The sequence below is a fragment of the Oncorhynchus mykiss genome, chromosome 30, assembly GCF_013265735.2.
Source record: "Oncorhynchus mykiss isolate Arlee chromosome 30, USDA_OmykA_1.1, whole genome shotgun sequence".
Lineage (NCBI taxonomy): Eukaryota > Metazoa > Chordata > Actinopteri > Salmoniformes > Salmonidae > Oncorhynchus > Oncorhynchus mykiss.
Window position 1 is genome coordinate 40,899,957 of NC_050570.1, and position 21,167 is coordinate 40,921,123.

At 45.7% G+C, this 21,167-nt stretch overlaps 1 protein-coding gene across 8 annotated transcripts in view; it reads right to left on the reverse strand.

The window, feature by feature from the left end:
- Positions 1-21,167, reverse strand: part of LOC110521826 (myomegalin) — a 114,589-nt gene that overhangs the window by 18,878 nt on the left and 74,544 nt on the right. For 4 of the 8 annotated variants that reach the window (XM_021599723.2, XM_036968457.1, XM_036968454.1 and 1 more), the window contains exons 1-18: positions 11,608-13,724; positions 10,622-10,759; positions 10,251-10,370; positions 9,913-10,005; positions 9,328-9,537; positions 9,037-9,195; positions 8,826-8,930; positions 8,493-8,630; positions 8,226-8,405; positions 7,813-8,007; positions 7,322-7,589; positions 4,267-4,373; positions 3,911-4,077; positions 2,583-2,952; positions 2,302-2,491; positions 2,060-2,176; positions 1,364-1,874; positions 662-909 (exon numbers count right to left, since the gene is read on the reverse strand). In XM_021599723.2, the coding sequence (XP_021455398.2) occupies positions 662-909; positions 1,364-1,874; positions 2,060-2,176; positions 2,302-2,491; positions 2,583-2,952; positions 3,911-4,077; positions 4,267-4,373; positions 7,322-7,589; positions 7,813-8,007; positions 8,226-8,405; positions 8,493-8,630; positions 8,826-8,930; positions 9,037-9,195; positions 9,328-9,537; positions 9,913-10,005; positions 10,251-10,370; positions 10,622-10,759; positions 11,608-12,996 (4,705 nt within the window). In that variant the 5' untranslated portion in view covers positions 12,997-13,724. Of the gene's footprint in view, positions 1-661; positions 910-1,363; positions 1,875-2,059; positions 2,177-2,301; positions 2,492-2,582; positions 2,953-3,910; positions 4,078-4,266; positions 4,374-7,321; positions 7,590-7,812; positions 8,008-8,225; positions 8,406-8,492; positions 8,631-8,825; positions 8,931-9,036; positions 9,196-9,327; positions 9,538-9,912; positions 10,006-10,250; positions 10,371-10,621; positions 10,760-11,607; positions 13,725-21,167 lie in introns of those variants that run through there. The other 4 variants (XM_036968460.1, XM_036968458.1, XM_036968459.1 and 1 more) reach the window with 2 other exon arrangements.

A 21,167-nucleotide genomic window follows, 5' to 3' on the forward strand; every position in this document is an offset into this window, starting at 1 on the left:
TGTCTTGCTGGGCATGAATGGACATGACTGAGAAATTGTGTTTGCAAATGTCTGTTGTAAAGTCAAAAGATGTTGAAGATTGAGTGTATTAGCTACCTGTTAGCTCATGGGTATCGTGTAATTAGGGCTGTAACGATTATGTCATTTTGGGTAAGGATTAAATGTCACGCAAATGGCCACGTTTATTGGTATAATTGTCATTTTTGTCGAAAAATGTTTTGAGCTTGTAATGCACCATAAGGCATCTTTGAAAATTAAATACGACATTGACACCCCTGTCTCAAAAACAAATGGATTTGACAGCGTGCAACTTTTGGAAATCAAGTTTCTCATTCCGACCGTGCCGTTCTGCCCTTAAAATGATTACAAACTTCACCCACTTCATGTCAAAATGTACAACTGCTATGGGGAAAACTACATCGACTTGCAGATGAAGTTAAACCCCCCCTTCTCCTGAAATAAATGTATTAAGACAACTTTGACAAAACACATTTTTTGTTCATGGTCAAATCAAATCAAGGTGATTGTCCACAATTATAGGTTACAAACATTTTGCCAGCGCTATATGTAAATTGCGAATGAATTTGTGTGTTTTTTGGGGTCCAGTAAGTGCTATGTGTGTGCAATGGTGCACATCTTATGTGTCTACATGTGTGTTCACCTCTCCACTCACGTCCGCTGATCTTGGTGCTGACTCGCTGTGCCAGGGCGCTGCTCTGCGCCAGCTGCTCTCTGAAACTCTGGCCCATGTAGTAGTCAATGTCATTGGCACGCAGCAGCTCCTCAAAGCCCTTGGTGGTGTCGCCCAGGTGCTGGGTCAGGATGTGGCACACGCCACGCCCCTCTCGCATCCTCTGGCGCAGGTGCGACAGCTCACGGGCCTGCGCCTGAATTAGGGTATCAAACTTCCTGCAAGGAGACAGAGGCGGAAGGAAGAGTCAACATGAGACAGATGAAGAAGGAAGAGTCAACATGAGACAGATGAAGAAGGAAGAGTCAACATGAGACAGATGAAGAAGGAAGAGTCAACATGAGACAGATGAAGAAGGAAGAGTCAACATGAGACAGATGAAGAAGGAAGAGTCAATATGAGACAGATGAAGAAGGAAGAGTCAACATGAGACAGATGAAGAAGGAAGAGTCAACATGAGACAGATGAAGAAGGAAGAGTCAACATGAGACAGATGAAGAAGGAAGCGTCAATATGAAACAAACTGGTTCCCACGGGTCAGTGGATTGTCTAGCAACAAGAGGATTGTGGATTCCATTCCATTCCATGGGTCACATATACTGTGTTTACTGTAAATGAATCTGCTGTATACATTCTAACATGTGGACCAGGGTTAGTGGTTGTGCTACCTACCCAGGCCCAGGCCAGATGGAAGCCTTTCCCTCTGCAGGGAGCCCTGGAGTTCCTGCTTGGGTCCCTTTGCCCTTCCTCAGCTGGTCCTCCAGGGCTCCCACGCGAAACACCAGCTCCTGGAGATCCTTGTCGGGTATGGGGTGATGTGGGGAGGGCCCTAGACCCCCACCAGACGACTCCCAGCCCTCGTCCTCATCCAGGCCGCTCTGGGAGGGCGAGGACTGGAACTGGATGGCCCAATTGACCTTGCGGGGGGTGGATGGGCCGTTGGAGGGGCCGAAGGGGTCACTGGAGGTGGAGAGGGAGCACAGGCGGCCCTGGAGGCTCCGGATCACCGTCTGGGAGCGGGAGAGTTGCGAGCGCAGGTCCTCAACCAATCGCTGGAGAGATGTGAAGTCATCAGCCTTGGAGGTTGATGTTGGAGGACCGGCCTTCCCAGGATGCACAACACCTGACCACCACTGGGAGCCGCCGCATTCCAGAGAAGTGCACATCTCCAGATCATCAAACTCTGCGGGGAACAGAAAGGGAGGGGACGTGGGTTACACAACTGAAATACACTACTGCCCTCTTGTGGCTTTACTAAACCATAGCAGATTGTTTAAATCTCCCGATAACCCTCAAGTAATGCAGAGTACAGCAATACTTTAGTGTAAAAAAAAATGCTGGCATTTGTAGCGTCAATAGTAATAGTACCTGGGCTGCTGGTCTCTTCCCTCTCAGCCTCGTTCTCACTGCGACCACACGTCTCATAGCCCATGTCCTGTAGATCCACCTGGACCTGCTTACTGTCCTGCTGCACAGACGTCTCCACTAGAGAAAGAGAGAGAGAACAATACATTTGAATAATTAACGCATGTAGCATATTGCCGTGTGTGTGATAGACAAACAGTATGTGTGCATGTGTGCGTATGTGTGGTGAGGGTGTATTGACTCACTCGGTAGATCTCTGTAGTCTCTGAGCTGCTCCTCCTGAGCCTCCACGGTGGCCTCAGAAACCATGAGTCTCTCCTGCAGCTCCTCGCTCTCCAGCCGGAGCCGCACAGCATTCTCAACCATCACTGTTTCTGTGGGGCTCTGCTTCCTGTCTCCAGCTTCTCCTCCTCCTGCCTCCTCCACATAATCATCCTGCAACACAGGACCAGAGTCACATAAATATTTAGAATGATATTCCTTTCTTGAGGTAATCAGTCGATGGGGCCTCTCACTGTTGACCTACCATACATACAGTAGCACGCGTTACTAGAGTATAATTTGGTGTGATGTCTTCCCCTTCCTTTGTGGAGTGGGACAGCAGGTCTCCTAGGTCCAAAGAGACAGGCCTAGTGCAGTGTCTCTTCCCCAGGCCAGGGTCTCTCAAGGTGGACCTGGGGGCACAGCACTTCCCCTGGGACAGACACTCATCCTCCCAGCCACCAGATAGATCCACCCCACACAGCTGCTCGTCCTCCTCCTCCACAACCAGCTTTTCTTCATTCCCCCCTTCTTCCAGGAATCCCTGCTCATCCCTGGGGTCCGTCTCTGACCGTCTCTCTGTCTGGTGAGACTTCAACTCCGTGTTCTCCATGCGTAGGCTGAAGAGGGCTTTCCTGTGTGAGAGAGAGGACAGACAGACACACCTCAACTAGCACCTCTCATATCCACTGCTCGAACCAGGGTGAAAACCACAGGCGTTTGTGAACCTAGAAGCTGGGACCTCCGTATGTCCACCACAGTAATTGTCAGAAAATACAAAAATAGTTGCATGAACAAGGATATATTTTCGTTTACTTCATTTATTCTCATTCACGTTCATTCATATATACACTGAGTGAACAAAACATCAAGGACACCTGCTCTTCACATGACATAGACTGACCAGGTGAATCCAGGTGAAAGCTATGATCCCTTATTGATCGTCACTTGTTAAATCCATTTCAATTGCATGGCTCTTGAACTTCGCCTCTCCCGAGTCCGTAAGGGAGTTGCAGCGATGGGACAAGACTGTAACTACCAATTTGATATCATGAAATTGCAGAGAAAAAGGGGTAAAACGTTTTTTTTATTTTTAAATATATACAAAAATAATGTCCACTTCAATCAGTGTAACGAGGTTAAATAAGGATTTTTAAGCCTTGAGACAATTCAGACACGGATTGTGTATGTCTGCCATTCAGAGGGTGAATGGGCAAGAGAAAATATTTAAGTGCCTTTGAACAAGGTATGGTAGTAGGTGCCAGGCACACCGGTTTGTGTCAAGAACTGCAACGCTGCTGAGTTTTTCACGCTCAACAGTTGCCTGTGTGTATCAAAAATGGTCCCTCTCCCAAATGGCATCGAGCCAACTTGACAACTGTAGGAAGCAATGGAGTCAACATGGGCCAGCATCCCTGTGGAACGCTTTCGACACCTTGTAGCGTCTATGCCCCAATGAAATGAGGCTGTTCTGAGGACAAAAGGGGGGTGCAACTCAATATTAGGAAGGTGTCCTTGATGTTTTGTACTCTCAGTGTATACTGTATCTATATCACGTTTCATAATAACATGTATGCAGTCAGCGTGTGTTACCTCATCCTGGTCAGGGAGAAGCCAGACTTCTCCAGCTGAGCCTTGAGCTCCTGCAGCTCTCTCCCCACTACCCTCTTCTGTTGCACCAGCTGCTTCACCTCCACCAGCCCCTGGGCGTCTCCCACTGCCTCTTGGGACAGCTTCCCCTTCCCAGGTCCTCCAGAGTTCTGATTGTAGGAGAGTGGCAAAAATGACAGCGAGAGAACGCTGAGTGTGCAAAATCGCCACAGTGTGTTTGGATCACCCAGGCTGATAACTAAAATATGAGTGGTGGTTAGGAAAGATTCAAATGTGACATGATTAAGACAAAATAATCTACCACTATTTCAATTTTATATGTACAGCACAGGGCCTACCTGCATGGTGGCTAGGGTTCGAGCTGTCAGTTTGGGGTCCTCTTCCTCCATGCTGTCTGCATAGTTACTGTTGACCTCAACATTATCGTTGTCCTCTGAGCTGAATTCTAGAAAGAGAACCGAGACCCCAGAATGCAGTTCTTATTTGAAACGTAAGCAATAACATGGACACATACATACACACACAAGTCATGAAAAGAAAAGCCCGAAAAGAAAATATCACACTGACATAGAGTACTACTCTTTTGCATTTGTGGCAACAGATCGATTAAAACATACAAATCCTTGACACTTTTTACTTTTGCCAGAGTACAATTCAACAAGCATTTTAATACGGTACATTTTCATACCACACATAGCCTACCCCAATCCTGGCCTTTCTGCGTGTCAAAGTCTTTCCACCAAAAAAGCAAACTGATGTGAACGTGTCGACAAAACGACGCTTCCCACGTTCAGTAATGGTGGTGGTCACCCTTGAAACCTCTCCCCCTCTCAGTAATGACAGGAAGAGAAGCTTCAAACATAAAACACGTTATTTTCCTCTGAGGGAATCTATCTCACTGTACTGGGATATACTACTGTACGGGCAGATATACGGTAAGGTAAACTGTAAGATATACCATTAGTATACAGTAAGAGCAGATACTTTAACTGCTAACAGTAAATACAATAAATACAAACCTACAGACACGGCTCTGTCGAGTTACATGCAACGGTATTGCAGACTAGAGGGCTAGGAGAGGATGTTCAAATGTTTACTGTAAGGCTATTGGAGTAGTTTTACACATATATATATATATTAGTCATTTTACAGTCAAATAAAATTACACAATAGCGGGGGACTAGATGTAACGATTCTCGTTGGTGGAAGGAGAGGAGGAACAAAATGTAGCGTGGTAAGTGTTGGTCATATTTTTATGAAAAACTGAACACTACACAAAATAACAACGAAGAGAAAACGAAACAGTTCTGCCAGGCGAACAGACACTAAACAGAAATGAAACACCCACAACCAAAATGGGGAAAACAGGCTACCTAAGTATGATTCTCAATCAGAGACAACGAACGACACCTGCCTCTGATTGAGAACCATACTAGGCCAAACACATAGAAATATAAAAACATAGAAAAAAGAACATAGACTACCCACCCCAACTCACGCCCTGACCAACCTAACACAAAGACATAAAAAAGGAACTAAGGTCAGAACGTGACACTAGAAGATAGCTTAAATGTACTGTAAGGAGTTCGCATAACACTCAATGCTTTTAAAACGAATATCATCAAAATGTTTCATTGATCAAATCTACAGGTTTATGACGTATAACTACGTAATAGTAGATGATGTGATACGAGGTGCAATTGGCCAGGGCAGAGTATTAAAATGTGTCAAACAGTGCAGGATGCACATTCTAAAAAAGCATAAGGCCTTTGGCTAATATAATAGTCCATCATTTTGTCTAGACCTCTATGCAATCTGTTCAGTGTTGGACTTCAGGAATACACTCTATTCAAATAGAAACTCATTCAAAAGCACGTCTAAGCACTAGCTGCCTGTAATCTTGTGCGGTCAGACAGCAGAGTGAGTGCTAAGAGACCTGAGCGTTACAATATTCTCTTTCCCACAGACGCTGTACTTTGGCGGCTTGTGCAACAAGAGACGAGTGACACAGACTTTAAGAAGAGGTGTGGCCAGCAGGAGGTATGTTCTCTGCTCATTGGGTCTAATCAGGATGAATCTGATTGGCATGTAAAACATGCAACTAGGAAAGTCTACCCTTGTTTCTATGTAATGAGCACTGCCCTTCAAACAATCGAATAGACTGATGCCATTGGAGCATTTTAGTGTTGAAATGGGGGGGGGGGGGGTTGTGTATATATATACCCACACACGCTCATGCAGTCATGCATCCACACTGGACGTCTAGGTGGGTTTCTTACCTTTTATCCACAAATGGCCTCAACTGATACTACCTATTACTCCGAGTAGAACCAACTGTGACAGGTTGGGAAGTGGAGAGAACCAGGCGTGTTAACAGAGATTGACCTTAACGTAACTGGATACAGATACGTTTATGAACAGTGTACAACTCAGGTAGACTATGTTCATGCAGGAAGCAAGGGAGGTGAGGAGGGAGGGACAGTGGAGCCAGGCCCACCACGAACACCATGTAAACCCAACGACATCAACACAAGGTTTGTTTATTCAGCTCAACACAAGGGTTCGCGCTCCATTGATGATGATGGTAGAGACCGGAGCAAAGCAGCTTCTGCCACGTTATCAGAACAAATGGTTTCTCTTTCAGGCACGCGTGCCGGGTAATGTCTCCGGGGGGGGACAAACCTCTAGTCGAAGAGAGGAGGATTCCCAAGGTCAGAAAACTACGTTTTATTTTTTACATACCGTGGAATCTTATAGCGTGACACTCAGACAACGGTTTATAGATGTCACACACACAATGAGCTAAAACGAATAAGAATAATTCATGGTCGTTGAAATGTACCGTACTCTGGCAAAAGCAAAACATCACCTCTAATCCACTTGAAGCGCACATTTCAGACAGCAGTCGTTATTAGATAGTCCATACAAATTGCAGAGACCGCTATAGCAACACGCAATACCATTACATGGTATATAACCACCATGAATCATGCAGTTGAACATGCGAAGGCACACGCATGTTATTAGTATAAATAGAAGTCATAACATGAAACATGTGATGCTATCGACACTATCATACAAAGTTCAAAATCCTTGCATTGTATGTCAACATAAGTCATATCTTCCCTCTGTTTCTTTGCCTACTGGTTATACATTCAAAGAAGCATTTGATACCTAAGCTGCTGTAAACATAATCTAATGCATTACACAATTAAAACATACAAATGTAGAACTGCACAAAGCTTTACAAAAAGCTAAAACTATATATAAAATAAAATAAACTATTAGCTGATATACTGTATAAATAACATTGTGAAGTCTTAACTATGGTTAGCATCATCACCCAAAAAAGGTGCCACTACAGACAGAGCCCCATGCTCCTCTGATGCCCACCCTCAAACTCTGCCTGCCTGTCAGCTGGCCTGGCAGTGCCCTGGGTCCTGAGGGCTGTGAGCTCAGCCTGGGCCTCCCTCTCCCTCCGCAGAGCCAGACGCAGTTCCTCCTGCAAGGCCCAGAGGTCCTGGCTGGTCCCCTGGAAGTCCGGACCCCGGAGGCCTAGCTGGGACCCGTAGGCCAGGGAGCAAGAGGTTAGCTGTCTGCGGAGCTCCTGGAGACGTACAGTCTGCTCACTCATCACCTCACCCAGACGACCTGCCGATTCCTGGAGGGGGAGAAGTGTGAGGAGAGGGGAGGATAGGGAGAGGGAAGGAAAGGATGGAGGTTTTTGAGGATTAAAAGATCTGACTCGATACAGCTTCTTTGTGGCAGAAGTCTCTTTCTCTCTCTCATTCTCTCACTCTTTCTTTCTCTTCTCATTCTCTCTACCCAATCAGTCCCTCAGACAATACCACACCACAGCTCTCAGGCCAGTGTGGTTTTGTTACCTGGATGTACTGGTCTCTAGTACCGATGGTGTTGAGCAGGTCCTGGACCTGTGAGTGGTGCTCCTGGGCCTGGCGGCTGCGGTCGGACAGCAGTTCCTGGAACAGTTTCTCCTTCAGAGAGAGGCGAGCCTTCAGCTCATCCACCACCTCACTGGGACCTGCCTTCACCTTATCTAGCAGGGCTCCAGTCAGGTCCTGGGATGCAGAGAGCGAGAGATAATGTGAGAGCGGAAGAGCGAGACAGAGGGAGAGAGAGAGAGAGAGAGAGAGGGAGAGAGAGAGAGAAGACAAGAAATTGCAAATAGTGTGAAGAATCAAGAATAAAAATATTTTGCCACTGATCAGCAAAAATCTATTTGTGCTGGTGTACAGTATATGAATACTGTGGCAAGTGTATAATTAGGGCATGTCACCTCAGCCTCACTGGTACGTGTGTGCAGGGTGTTCTGTAGCTGGCTGATGAGCGTGTCTCTCTCTCTCAGGCTGCGGCTGTGTCTCTCCTCCCTGTCCTCATGGTGGCGCTGTACACTCCTCCATGCCTCACACACCTGCTCCAGCTCCAAACCCTTCCCACGCACCAGCACTTCCAGGCTCTTTAACACACACACAAGATAGAAGGAACTCAGTAACCAGTGTCTGTGTGTGCGCGTGCGCGCGCGTGTGTGTGTGCTCATCAGTACCGTGATGGTCTCTTCGTTGTTGGACAGTACACAGCGTTGTCTCTCCAGGTCTCTCTCTTTCTCTCTGAGAAGAAGCTGTAGCCGACGCATCTCTCCCTCCTTCTCCTCCACACATCGGAACTTCTCATCCACCGCTCGCTGATGGGAGGGAACACAACGGAATAGAACAATGTAATGCATCTCTAATGGAACACAGCTGTCAGTCACCACCATCAATCACCACTGCTGTCCATGCAACCCATGCAGTCCTGGATCACGAGCTTGATTGCCCGCCTCTTATATCTGTAATATGTTCTCGTTGAGGTTCATTCTCTCCTAGACGATGACTCTCACCTCCAGTGCTCTGTCTCTGTCCTTGATGCGATCTTTCAGTTTGGTGAGGAGAGTGTCCCTCTTCTCCCTGGGCTCCTGCTGTTGGTCCAACAACTCGGAGTACTCCTGAGAGACAGGGACAGTGTGTGTTGGGACGGCTGTGGATGAGGGAGGTGGTGTGTGAATGGGGTGTGTGCGCGCATGCGTGTGTGAGTGTCTGTCTGTTTCTGACCTGCACCAGCTGCTCTTTGGTCTGTAGTGAGGTCCTCAGCTCTCGGATGCTCTTCTCCCTCTCCTCCTCCTCTCTCCGTCTCTCTCCCTTCTTCTCTTTCAGCTGTTCCTCTTTCCGCTGCAGCTCTGATCGAGCTTTCTCAAGCACCAGATGCAAGTCCTAGAGCAGACAGGTAGGAGCACAGTCTCCTACAATGTTTACACACAAGCAAACGCATGCACATACTCGCAAAATGAAAATATAACCCCATTGCAAGGCTATATATAACCCCCCCCCCTCACACACACACACCTGGTTGTGTCTCTCAGTACTGTGTCTGTGATCCATGACTCCCTGTAGGTCTTTCTCCAGGCGGTGCAGGGCTCTGGTGAGGTCCTCCTCCCTCCTGGTGGCCTGACGCTGGGCTCTCTGGCCTTCCTGCAGCTCCAGCTGGGCCTGGAACAGAGAGCCCTGGAGGGCCAGCACCTCCCCCTGCCCTCGCACTAACTCCGCCCCAGACACCTGCACCCGAGACGGGGTAGAGGGAGTGGAGATGAGGAGGGTGTGGGTGGAAGAGAGCCAGAGAGTGAAGGCGGTTTACAGATAGCTCTATGTGCTGTGTGCTGGGGTCAGCTGTGCTTTCTCTATACTAGCACTGTGGGACATTACAAAGGATCCTATCAAGCGTATGTATTAATACAAGGTCTATTAGAGATGGAGAAAGCCAAGCTCCTATTACTCTCAATTATCATGTTGATAAAAAATTGTAACACACTACACAAACCGTAAATGACGGTGTCGTCACATCAGCTGTAGATTTAAGAGCATTTTAGTGTTCTCAGACTTTAGTACGAAGTGTGTGTGTGAGGTGTGTGCACGGTTCAGAGGAGGGCTGACCTGTAGTGTCTGGAGCTGGGTTCTGTTGGCCAGCTCTTTCAAAGAACACAGCACGTTATTCTGCTCCTCTATGACCCGGTACAACTCTGCTGCCTGAGAGGGAGACACACGAAACACACAAAAATACATGAGTAAAGTAGCCTATTGTTCATCATTGGTTGGACACAATACCGTGTAAAGTGGCCTGCTGTTCCGGCTTTTCTTTGTGTACCTCCCTCTCTCCTACCAGAGTCTCTTCGTCTCTCATTTTCTCGCTTTCTGTTAGTCCGTCTCTCACTCGCACTCTTTTTGCCTCTCCTTCATTCCCTCTCCCCCCTCTTCCCTCTCTCCCTCTGTACCTCAGTCTCCTTGCTGTTGACAGTGTCGGTGAGGTTGAGGACGTTTCGTTCCTGTCTCTGGGCCTTCTCTCTGACCAGGCGCAGCTCGCACTCCATGTCCCCGAGTCGCACCTGCAGCTTCTACACATCACATTCACAGACACATCAGAGAAGTGCTAAAAATCGAATACTTGTAGTTCGTTTTTTTTTATTTTTATAAATTGTTTATAAGCAGGCCTTTGAATTAATAGTTCAATTTAGTGTTAATTGTCTGAAGACTTAACAAATAATCCGCCTTGGATGCATGTCTACTGTATGCTATGGTCAAGTAGAGTAAAAATAGGAACTGCTTCAGAAGGAGGAATGGTGAAAGTCTGTGGGGGAAGTGGTACCTGGTTCCCGGCCTCGCTCTCTCTGATCTTGGCCTGTAGAGAGTGGACCTGGAGCTGGGCCTTCTGGAGCTCAGTAACACACTGACTTGCAGCAGTCTCATACTGACGAAGCTGGCCTTGCTGTTCATCTAGCAGCCTCTGAAACACACAACACGCACAAATAGGTTCAGGTTTATAACATTCTTTTTTTTTTAAATGCACGTATATGTACACACACAAGCACACACACACTTCCCATGCCCCTGTGTGAGAGTGGAAAGTGATGAGGTCAGTTCACTGCACTATAACTTCCTGAGAAAGTAGTCCCTGTTTCCACGGCAGAGTGGCATTTATTTCCTGTTTTTTTTGTAAATTCAGCTCTATAGAGCTATCTTTGTGATTGTGAGGGGCTGTTTTGGTCTGTAAAGTCTCTAGTAGTCAGGGATAGTGAAATAACTCAAAATATCCTTGTCATTTCATTTCAAAGATCAACCAATCCTGCTCCCACATAATGTGCTGTAAACCCAATACCGGTAGAACACACACACTAATACACACACAGGACTCAAGCTGGGCTCTAATGATTACATGCTGTTCTATAAGTTCAGTGAATCAAACTTCAGTGGAAAAACCAACCCACTAAACTCCCTGAGTCATACTTATCAAGTGGCCATTATTTCAGAATATCAGTACGCTCATTCCTAGCCATGTATCAAGGCTAGCTAATTATTAACACGACAAAGGAAGCTATGCAGGTGGATTAAACAGTGGAGAGCATGCCTAACACGGGGCATCGTTGTTCATATAGCAACCATTGCCATGGCTACAGACGTGTTGCTAAGATAACGATGGGGAAAAAGTGGTTTGATTGTCTGTAGAATCACGACCCTTCCAGGCCAGTAGATACCATCCCATCTCCTCCCAAATTCAAGCCCCTCTATCTGGTCTCGTTAGTTCCAGTGTGTCTGTTCTATGATCCAGGGGCTGGTGGTGGTCTTGCTAGGTACCTGCTGGAAGCAGAAGGGGCCACACTGCACATAGTCATCAAGCCACTGCTCCTCCATCTCTAACAGCTCTGTCTGCAGCTCCTGCTGACTGCTGGGGGTCACCCACTCTGGCATACCAGGGTGGGAGTAGAGGTCATAGTCTGGGGTTCTGAGGGACAGGGGGAGCCCAGAGAGGCCCGTCTCCAGTTTGGGTTTGACCAGGATAGGGAGCTTGCTGCCTTGAGGGGACTTTAGAGGTCTGTACTCCCAGATCCTCACTAGACTTAGAGCCAGCTCCATGGTCAACCCAGAGACTGACCCCTCCCTGGGGGCATCATCCCCCTGGAGACGAGGGTCTCGCCTCTGATCCTTCCCTGGGTCCTTCTCTCCTCCCTCTCCCTGCTCTTCCTCTTCCCCAACTTGGTGAGCGGTACAGGGCTGAGCCACGTCCACGGCTGTGTCCTGAGATTCTATCGATGAGCCCGGGCTGAGGGTTATCCTCTCTGTGTCCCCATCGCACAGGGTCCTGTCGCTCTCTGGCCCCAAGGGAGAGGACTCTGAGGGGACAGGCGTGGACTCTGACCCTGTGGAGGTCTCCTCACCCCCCATGGCACTGCCTGAGTAGCGGGTGGAGGGTTCACACGACGTGCTCCTCCTGCCTAACCGCCGAGGTACCTTACACACGGCCTCGTAGTCAGAGTCGGCCACACGGAGAGCCGCACACCCTCTGCACCGCCTGGAGCGATGCCCAGACAGAGTCTCTGATCCTGAGCATTGAGGGTGATGATGCTGGGTGTGGTGCTGGTGATCCGGGGCCGGACTCTGCTGGTCCTCGTGGTCGGCCCAGGATTCGTACACAGAATTGGCCAGGTCGCCCTGAAGCAGGGAGCTGTACCTGGCCTCCTGCAGGGCTGAGAGGTCCACCACAGGGGAGTCACCCTCAGACAGCCCACCACTGGACAGAGAGTGGTGGGCTGTCTGAGGGCGACTCCCCTGTGGTGGAGCCCCAGTACCCCCTAGCCCTCCAGCCCCAGTACCCCCTAGCCCTATCCCCATTCCCATCCCAGTCTGATCTTGGGTCTGGTCCTCTGTGTTGTTCTTCCAGTACAAGCCTCCTATACACTGTCTCAGCCGGTCCTTCTCCAGCAGCAGCTTGTGCAGGCGCTCCAGGGACAGAGCCTCCACGCGGGCAATCACTGTGTCGAAGCGGTACATGCGGTCCAGCATGAAGGCACACTTGGAACAGGCAAACTCCCCACGGCCATCACGGGTCAGCTCCCTGCCCAGGGCGTGGGACAGCAGCACCTGCAGGTTGAGTTTGGAGGCTGGGTGGAAGATCCATCGCCGCTGATTACCGCAGAGCTCACGGGCGCAGATCCGACACGCCTCCTTCATTTTAATGTCCAACATCACAGAGAAGTTCTGCTCTCAGTTTTACTGGAGGGGAATTGGGTCTGTTCAGATTGTTCAGGCAATAAAATAACATGTATTGAGCATGATTAAATAAAATCCATGATTTTATTTAAATTATTTAGCTGTGCAATGTTCATTTACTTTTCTTCTATGTTTTATAAAAATGTATTCAAAATAAATAGTAGCCTAATAGACTAGTTACTAGTACATTGTGCCGATTTGCCGTTATGAAAACTCATCAAGACCATCTAAAAATATAGACTGTAGTCTAATAAAACATGGTCAGTATATGGAATATAGCGTAATAAGAAAGAAACGTCTGTCATTTGTGATAAGCGCCTAAATCCGTTGTCGTTGTCAGTGTCACCGACACTGCGTCTAATCGGTCGAAACACTTTAAGTTCCTCACAAAATGTCATCAAACAGATGATACATTATCAATAGTGCTCAATTCACATCTAAACCAAATATATCATGCTATTCGTTTCACTGCGGATGTCATCTCATACTGCTTTTTCTGACACGGCTCATCTAAGACAACAAATTACATTTGCGCTGTCTCATCTCAGCTAATTCAACACTAACACGGAATTCACCACCCGAAAGAAAAAGACTGTAGTGGAGACGTCCTTATAAAAATATGTGGGTGTCCAGTTATTTTTCAGCTCCCTGATAGCAGTTTAGCGGACCGTGTGACGAGGAAAGGAGAAGATGGAACCGATGGTTTCCACGGGGTTTTCACGTGTATCAGAACAGGGCGCGATGGAAACGTTGATCAGGGTTGCCAGGTTCCGCAAATACTCTAACCAATGACAAAACAAAACCCGCCCAAAAGGCCTGAAAACGACCTATTTTTTTCACAGCAAAAGAGGAGTTGCCACATTTATACAATAAATAATGTTTCCATAATGTTAAAGAACCAATAAGCAAAATTCGGATTATCAAAATAATAATTATTGCAAACTATGATATGAGGTAATAAACACATTTGAATATATTGCAAGATAAAATATAATTTTCCCTTATTAAACTCCCCAGATAATTTTCCAACATTGGATGCCGATTTAACTCTATGATGACTGCTTTGATTCAGCAAAAAGGCATGAGGGGTTATGGTACAGTACATGGCCAATATACCACCGCTAAGGGCTGTTTTTAAGCAAGACACAACAAGGAGTGCCTGGATACAGCCGTTAGTCATGGTATATTGGCCATATACCACAAACCCCATGTTGCCTTATAGCTATTATAAACTGTTTACCAATGTAATTAGAAGAGTAAAAAAAAACATGTTTGGTCATACCCATGGTATAAGGTCTGATATACCACGGCTATCAGCTAATCAGTATCAGGCCTCAAACCCGGTTTATAATTGTAAATAAATCCCTTTTGCGCATCTGCATAACTAAAGCTAAAACCTGAAAGATGAGTTTGAGTGATGAAAGTTGAACAGAGGATCTCAATCTCTGAGCAGGAAACACTTGGAAGAAGAAAAAAATAAATGTTAGGCTATGTTCTGGCAATTGTGCAGTTATTATGTGCCAGATATTAAGACAACAAACAGGTACAAATAGCCCATTTGCGAGATTGACTTGTCATTTCAATAGGCATAGGCTACAGACTAAAATCCGGGTTTATGATTGGAATTCAACTTTGCCATGGTTTGCTTTGATAGGTGAAGGTAGCCTATAGTCCCTGATAGGCCTACATTTTTATTTCAGATAGTCTACAGTAGCCTAGGCAAGATGTGGTCAAGATCTAAACTGAACGATTTAGCAGCTGGTTTAGATCAAATTAACAGACTAATTCAATTTCGAGGTAAGAAGCGCTTGTGTTTCCCAGTAGCTTGCCATAATAGGCTATTGAGGACGGGGTCATAATTTCAATCACTGAATTTGATATAAATATATTTTTTATTTATTTAACCTTTATTTAACTAGGAAAGTCAGTTAAGAGCAAATGTTTATTTACAATGACGGCCTACCAAAAGGCAAAAGGCCTCCTACGGAGACGGGGGCTGGGATTAAAATAAATAAAATATAAATATTAGACAAAACACACATCACGACAAGAGAGACAACAGAACACTACATAAAGAGAGACCTAAGAAAACAACACAGCAAGGCAGCAACACATGACAACACAGCATGGTAGCAACACAACATGACAACAACATGGTAGCAACACAACATGGTAGCAGCACAAAACATGGTACAAACATTATTGGGCACACACAACAGCACAAAGGGCAAGAAGGTAGAGACAACAATACATCATGCAAAGCAGCCACAACTGTCAGTAAGAGTGTCCATGATTGAGTCTTTGATTGAAGGGATTGAGATAAAACTGTCCAGTTTGAGTGTTTGTTGCAGCTCGTTCCAGTCACTAGCTGCGGCGAACTGAAGAGGAGCGACCCAGGGATGTGTGTGCTTTGGGGACCTTTAACAGAATGTGACTGGCAGAAAGGGTGTTGTAAGTGGAGGATGAGGGCTGCAGTAGATATCTCAGATAGGGGAGATTGAGGCTTAAGAGGGTTTTATAAGTAAGCATCAACCAGTGGGTCTTGAGACGGGTATACAGAGATGACCAGTTTACAGAGGAGTATAGAGTGCAGTGAGCTATAGATTGCAGTGAGCTACTGCCTGAGCTATGTTGTTGATGTATATTAAAAAGAGTGGGGGGCCTAGGATCGAGCCTTGGGGTACTCCCCTGGTGACAGCCAGTGGCTGAGACAGCAGATGTTCTGCACTCTTTGAGAGAGGTAGTTAGCAAACCATGCCAAAGACCACTCAGAGACACCAATACTACTTAGCCGGCCCACAAGAATGAAATGGTCTACCGTATCAAAAGCTTTGGCCAAGTCAATAAAAATAGCAGCACAACATTGCTTAGAATCAAGGGCAATAGTGACATCATTGAGGACCTTTAAGGTTTCAGTGACACATCCATAACCTGAGCGGGAACCAGATTGCGTACCAGAAAGAATACTATAGACATCAAGAAATCCAGTCAGGTGATTATTGACAAGTTTTTCCAACACTTTTGATAAACTGGGCAAAATAGAAATAGGCCTATAACAGTTAGGATCAGCTTGATCTCCCCTTTTAAATAAAGGACGAACCGTGGCTGCCTTCCAAGCAATGGAAAAGATTGGAGATAGGTTTGGCGATGATAGGGGCAGCAACCTTAAAGAAAAAAGGGTCTAAACCATCTGACCCAGATGTTTTTTGGGGGTCAAGTTTCAGGAGCTCCTTTAGCACCTTGGACTCAGTGACTGCCTGCAGGGAGAAACTTTGTAGCGGGGCTGGGGAAAAAAGAGGGAGAAGCATCGGGGATAGTAGCATTAGAAGGGGTGGAAGATGAGGAAATGTTGGACGGGCAAGGAGGCATGGCTGAGTCAAATAGGAATCCTGACTTAATGAAGTGGTGATTAAAGGGCTCAGCCATGTGCTTCTTGTCAGTAACAACCACATCATCAACATTAAGGGACATGGGCAACTGTAAGGAGAAGTGTTTATTCTCCAGGTCTTTAACCGTTTTCCAGAACTTCTTGGCGTTAGACCCACAGAGAGAGAACTGATCCTTGAAGTAACTAACTTTGGCCTTCCGGATAGCCTGGGTGCACTTATTTTTCATTTGCCTGAACGAGAGCCAGTCAGCCTGAGAATGCGTGTACCGAGCCTTTCGCCAAATGCAATTCTTGAGGTGGAGTATAACTCTGCAAGGTCACAGTCAAACCAGGGGCTTAATCTGTTTCTAATTCTCATTTTCTTCATGGGGGGCGTGTTTGTTAACAATACCACTGAAAAAAGAAAAAAAAAGAAGGCCCAAGCGTCTTTGACAGAGGGGATCAAGCTGATTCATTACCATTTTACAGAGGCAAGCACAGGAAGGAAGGCTTGCTGATTAAAGTTTTTTAGCAAGTGTCTATGACAAATCAGGACAGGTCGTTTTACTGAGCAGCAATTACAAACACAAGCTGTAAAACAGTGATCACTAAGGTCATTACAGAAAACACCAGACTGATACCTATCAGGATTATTTGTTAGAATAACATTGAGGAGAGAATAATCTTATTTGCTCTAGTGCGCCCAATGTCGTTTTCCCGTGCTTTGTCGCCTTTATTTCTGGATGAGCATCAGTTCTACCGTGTTACGGGATCGGTGTCCCTAAACCGGGACAGTTGTTTCTAACGTGCGCTAATGTGACTAGAATGACGTTGTATACAACAGCCAACTTTCCGGGACATAGACACTTATGACCCACTGGGAATGTGATGAAAGAAATAAAAGCTGAAATACATCATTTTCTATACTATTATTCTGACATTTCACATGTATACAGTGGGGAGAACAAGTATTTGATACACTGCCGATTTTGCAGGTTTTCCTACTTACAAAGCATGTAGAGGTCTGTAATTTTTATCATAGGATCACTTCAACTGTGAGAGGCGGAATCTAAAAAAATCAAAAAATCCAGAAAATCACATTGTATGATTTTTAAGTCATTAATTGGCATTTTATTGCATGACATAAGTATTTGATACATCAGAAGAGCAGAACTTAATATTTGGTACAGAAACCTTTGTTTGCAATTACAGAGATCATACATTTCCTGTAGTTCATGACCAGGTTTGCACACACTGCAGCAGGGATTTTGGCCGACTCCTCCATACAGACCTTCTCCCAATCCTTCAGGTTTCGGGGCTGTCGCTGGGAAATATGGACTTTCAGCTTCCTCCAAAGATTTTCTATTTGGTTCAGGTCTGGAGACTGGTTAGGCCACTCCAGGACTTTGAGATGCTTCTTACAGAGCCACTCCTTATAGTTGCCCTGGCAGTGTGTTTTGGGTCGTTGTCATGCTGGAAGACCCAGCCATGACCCATCTTCAATGCTCTTACTGAGAGAAGGAGGTTGTTTGCCAATATCTTGCAATACATGGCCCCATCCATCCTCCCCTCAATACGGTGCAGTCTTCCTGTCTCCTTTGCAGAAAAGCATCCCCAAAGAATGATGTTTCCACCTCCATGCTTCACGGTTGGGATGGTGTTCTTGGGGTTGTACTCATCCTTCTTCTTCCTCCAAACACGGCGAGTGGAGTTTAGACCAAAAAGCTATATTTTTATCTCATCAGACCACATGACCTTCTCCCATTCCTCCTCTGGATCATCCAGATGGTCATTGGCAAACTTCAGAAGGGCCTGGACATGCGCTGGCTTGAGCAGGGGGACCTTGCGTGCGCTGCAGGATTTTAATCCATGACGGCGTAGTGTGTTACTAATGGTTTTCTTTGAGACAGTGGTCCCAGCTCTCTTCAGGTCATTGGCCAGGTCCTGCCGTTTAGTTCTGGGCTGATCCCTCACCTTGCTCATGATCATTGATGCCCTACGAGGTGAGATCTTGCATGGAGCCCCAGACCAAGGGTGACTGACCGTCATCTTGAACTTATTCCATTTTCTAATAATTGCGCCAACAGTTGTTGCCTTTTCACCAAGCTGCTTGCCTATTGTCCTGTAGCCCATCCCAGCCTTGTGCAGGTCTACAATTTTATCCCTGATGTCCTTACACCCTCTCTGGTCTTGGCCATTGTGGAGAGGTTGGAGTCTGTTTGATTGAGTGTGTGGACAGGTGTCTTTTATACAGGTAACGAGTTCAAACAGGTGCAGTTAATACAGGTAATGAGTGGAGAACAGGAGGGCTTCTTAAAGAAAAACTAACAGGTCTGTGAGAGCCAGAATTCTTACTGGTTGGTAGGTGATCAAATACTTATGTCATGCAATAAAATGCAAATTAATTACTTAAAAATCATACAATGTGATATGGATATTTATTTTAGATTCCGTCTCTCACCGTTGAAGTGTACCTATGATCAAAATTACAGACCTCTACATGCTTTGTAAGTAGGAAAACCTGCAAAATCGACAGTGTATCAAATACTTGTTCTCCCCACTGTATATACAGTTGAAGTAGAAGTTTACATACACCTTAGCCAAATACATTTAAACTCAGTTTTTCACAATTCCTGACATTTAATCCTAGTAAAAATTCCCTGTCTTAGGTCAGTTAGGATCACCACTTTATTTTATAAATGTGAAATGTCAGAATAATAGTAGAGAGAATGATTTAGGGTGATAGGGTGCAGGCCAGGCAGCAGGCTGTTAGCCAGCCTGCCAACTTAGTAGAATCTGCCACTAGCACAGTCAGTGTAGTCAGCTCAGCTATCCCCATTGAGACCGTGCCTCGAACTAGGTTGGGCAAAACTAAACATGGCGTTGATCACCTTAGCAATCTCACTGGAGTGAAGACCTCCTCCATTACTGCCATTATTGAAAGAGATTGTGATACCTCACATCTCAAAATAGGGGTACTTAATGTTAGATCCCTCACTTCCAAGGCAGTTATTGTCAATGAACTAATCACTGATCATAATCTTGATGTCATTGGCCTGACTGAAACATGGCTTAAGCCTGATGAGTTTACTGTGTTAAATGAGGCCTCACCTCCTGGTTACACTAGTGACCATATCCCCCGCGCATCCCGCAAAGCGGAGGTGTTGTTAACATTTATGATAGCAAATTTCAATTTTTCGTCTTTTGAGCTTCTAGTCAATTACTTTTTATAGCTACTGTTTACAGGCCTCCTGGGAAATTAACAGTGATCCTCACTGAGTTCCCTGAATTCCTATCGGACCTGGTAGTCATGGCAGATAATATTCAAATTTTTGGTGACTTTAATATTCACAAGGAAAAGTCCACAGTCACACTCCAAAAGGGTTTCAAAGCCATCATCGACTCAGTGGGTTTTGTCCAACATGCCTCTTGACCTACTCACTGCCACAGTCATACTGTCCCGTGGAATAAATGTTGTGGATCTTAATGTTTTTCCTCATAATCCTGGACTATCAGACCACAATTTTATTATGTTTGCAATCGCAACAAATAATCTGCTCTGACCCCAACCAAGGATCATCAAAAGTCATGCTATAAATTCTCGGACAACCCAAAAATTCCTAGATACCCTTCCGGACTCCCTCCGCCTTCCCAAGGAAGTCAGAGTACAAAAATCAGTTAACCACCTAACTGAGGAACTCAATTTAACCTTGCGCAATACCCTAGTTGCAGTCGAACCCCTAAATACCAAAAAACATTTGTCATAACAAACTAGCTCTCTGGTATACAAAAAATACCCGAGCTCTGAAGCAAGCTTCCAGAAAATTGGAACGGAAATGGCACCACACCAAACTGTAAGTCTTCCGACTAGCTTGGAAAGACAGTACTGTGTAGTACCAAAGAGCCCTCACTGCTGCTCGATCATCCTATTTTTACAACTTAATTGAGGAAAATAAGAACAATCCAAAATGTATTATTGATACTGTCGCAAAGCTAACTAAAAAGCAGCATTCCCCAAGAGAGGATGGCTTTCACTTCAGCAGTGATAAATTCATGAACTTCTTTGAGGAAAAGATCATGATCGTTAGAAAGCAAATTACGGACTCCTCTTTAAATCTGCGTATTCCTTCAAAGCTCAGTTGTCCTGACTCTGCACAACTCTGCCAGGACCTAGGATCAAGGGAGACACTCAAGTGTTTTAGTACTATATCCCTTGACACAATGAAAATAATCATGGCCTCTAAACCTTCAAGCTGCATACTGGACTCTATTCCAACTAAACTACTGAAAGAGCTGTTTCCTGTGCATGGCCCTCCTATGTTGAACATAATAAACATCTCTCTATCCACCAGATGTGTACCAAACTCACTAAAAGTGGCAGTAATAAAGTCTCTCTTGAAAAAGCCAAACCTTGACCCAGAAAATATTTCCTATTTCCTGAAGACAATGTATATGAAACGCTTCAGTCTGTTTTTAGACCCCATCATAGCACTGAGACTGCACTTGTGAAGGTGGTAAATTACATTTTAATGGCGTCAGACAGAGGCTCCGCATCTGTCCTCGTGCTCCTAGACCTTAGTGCTGCTTTTGATACCATCGATCACCACATTCTTTTGGAGAGATTGGAAACCCAAATTGGTCTACACGGACAAGTTCTGGCCTGGTTTAGATCTTATCTGTCGGAAAGATATCAGCTTGTCTCTGTGGATGGTTTGTCCTCTGACAAATCAACTGTACATTTCGGTGTTCCTTTTAGGACCACTATTGTTTTCACTATATA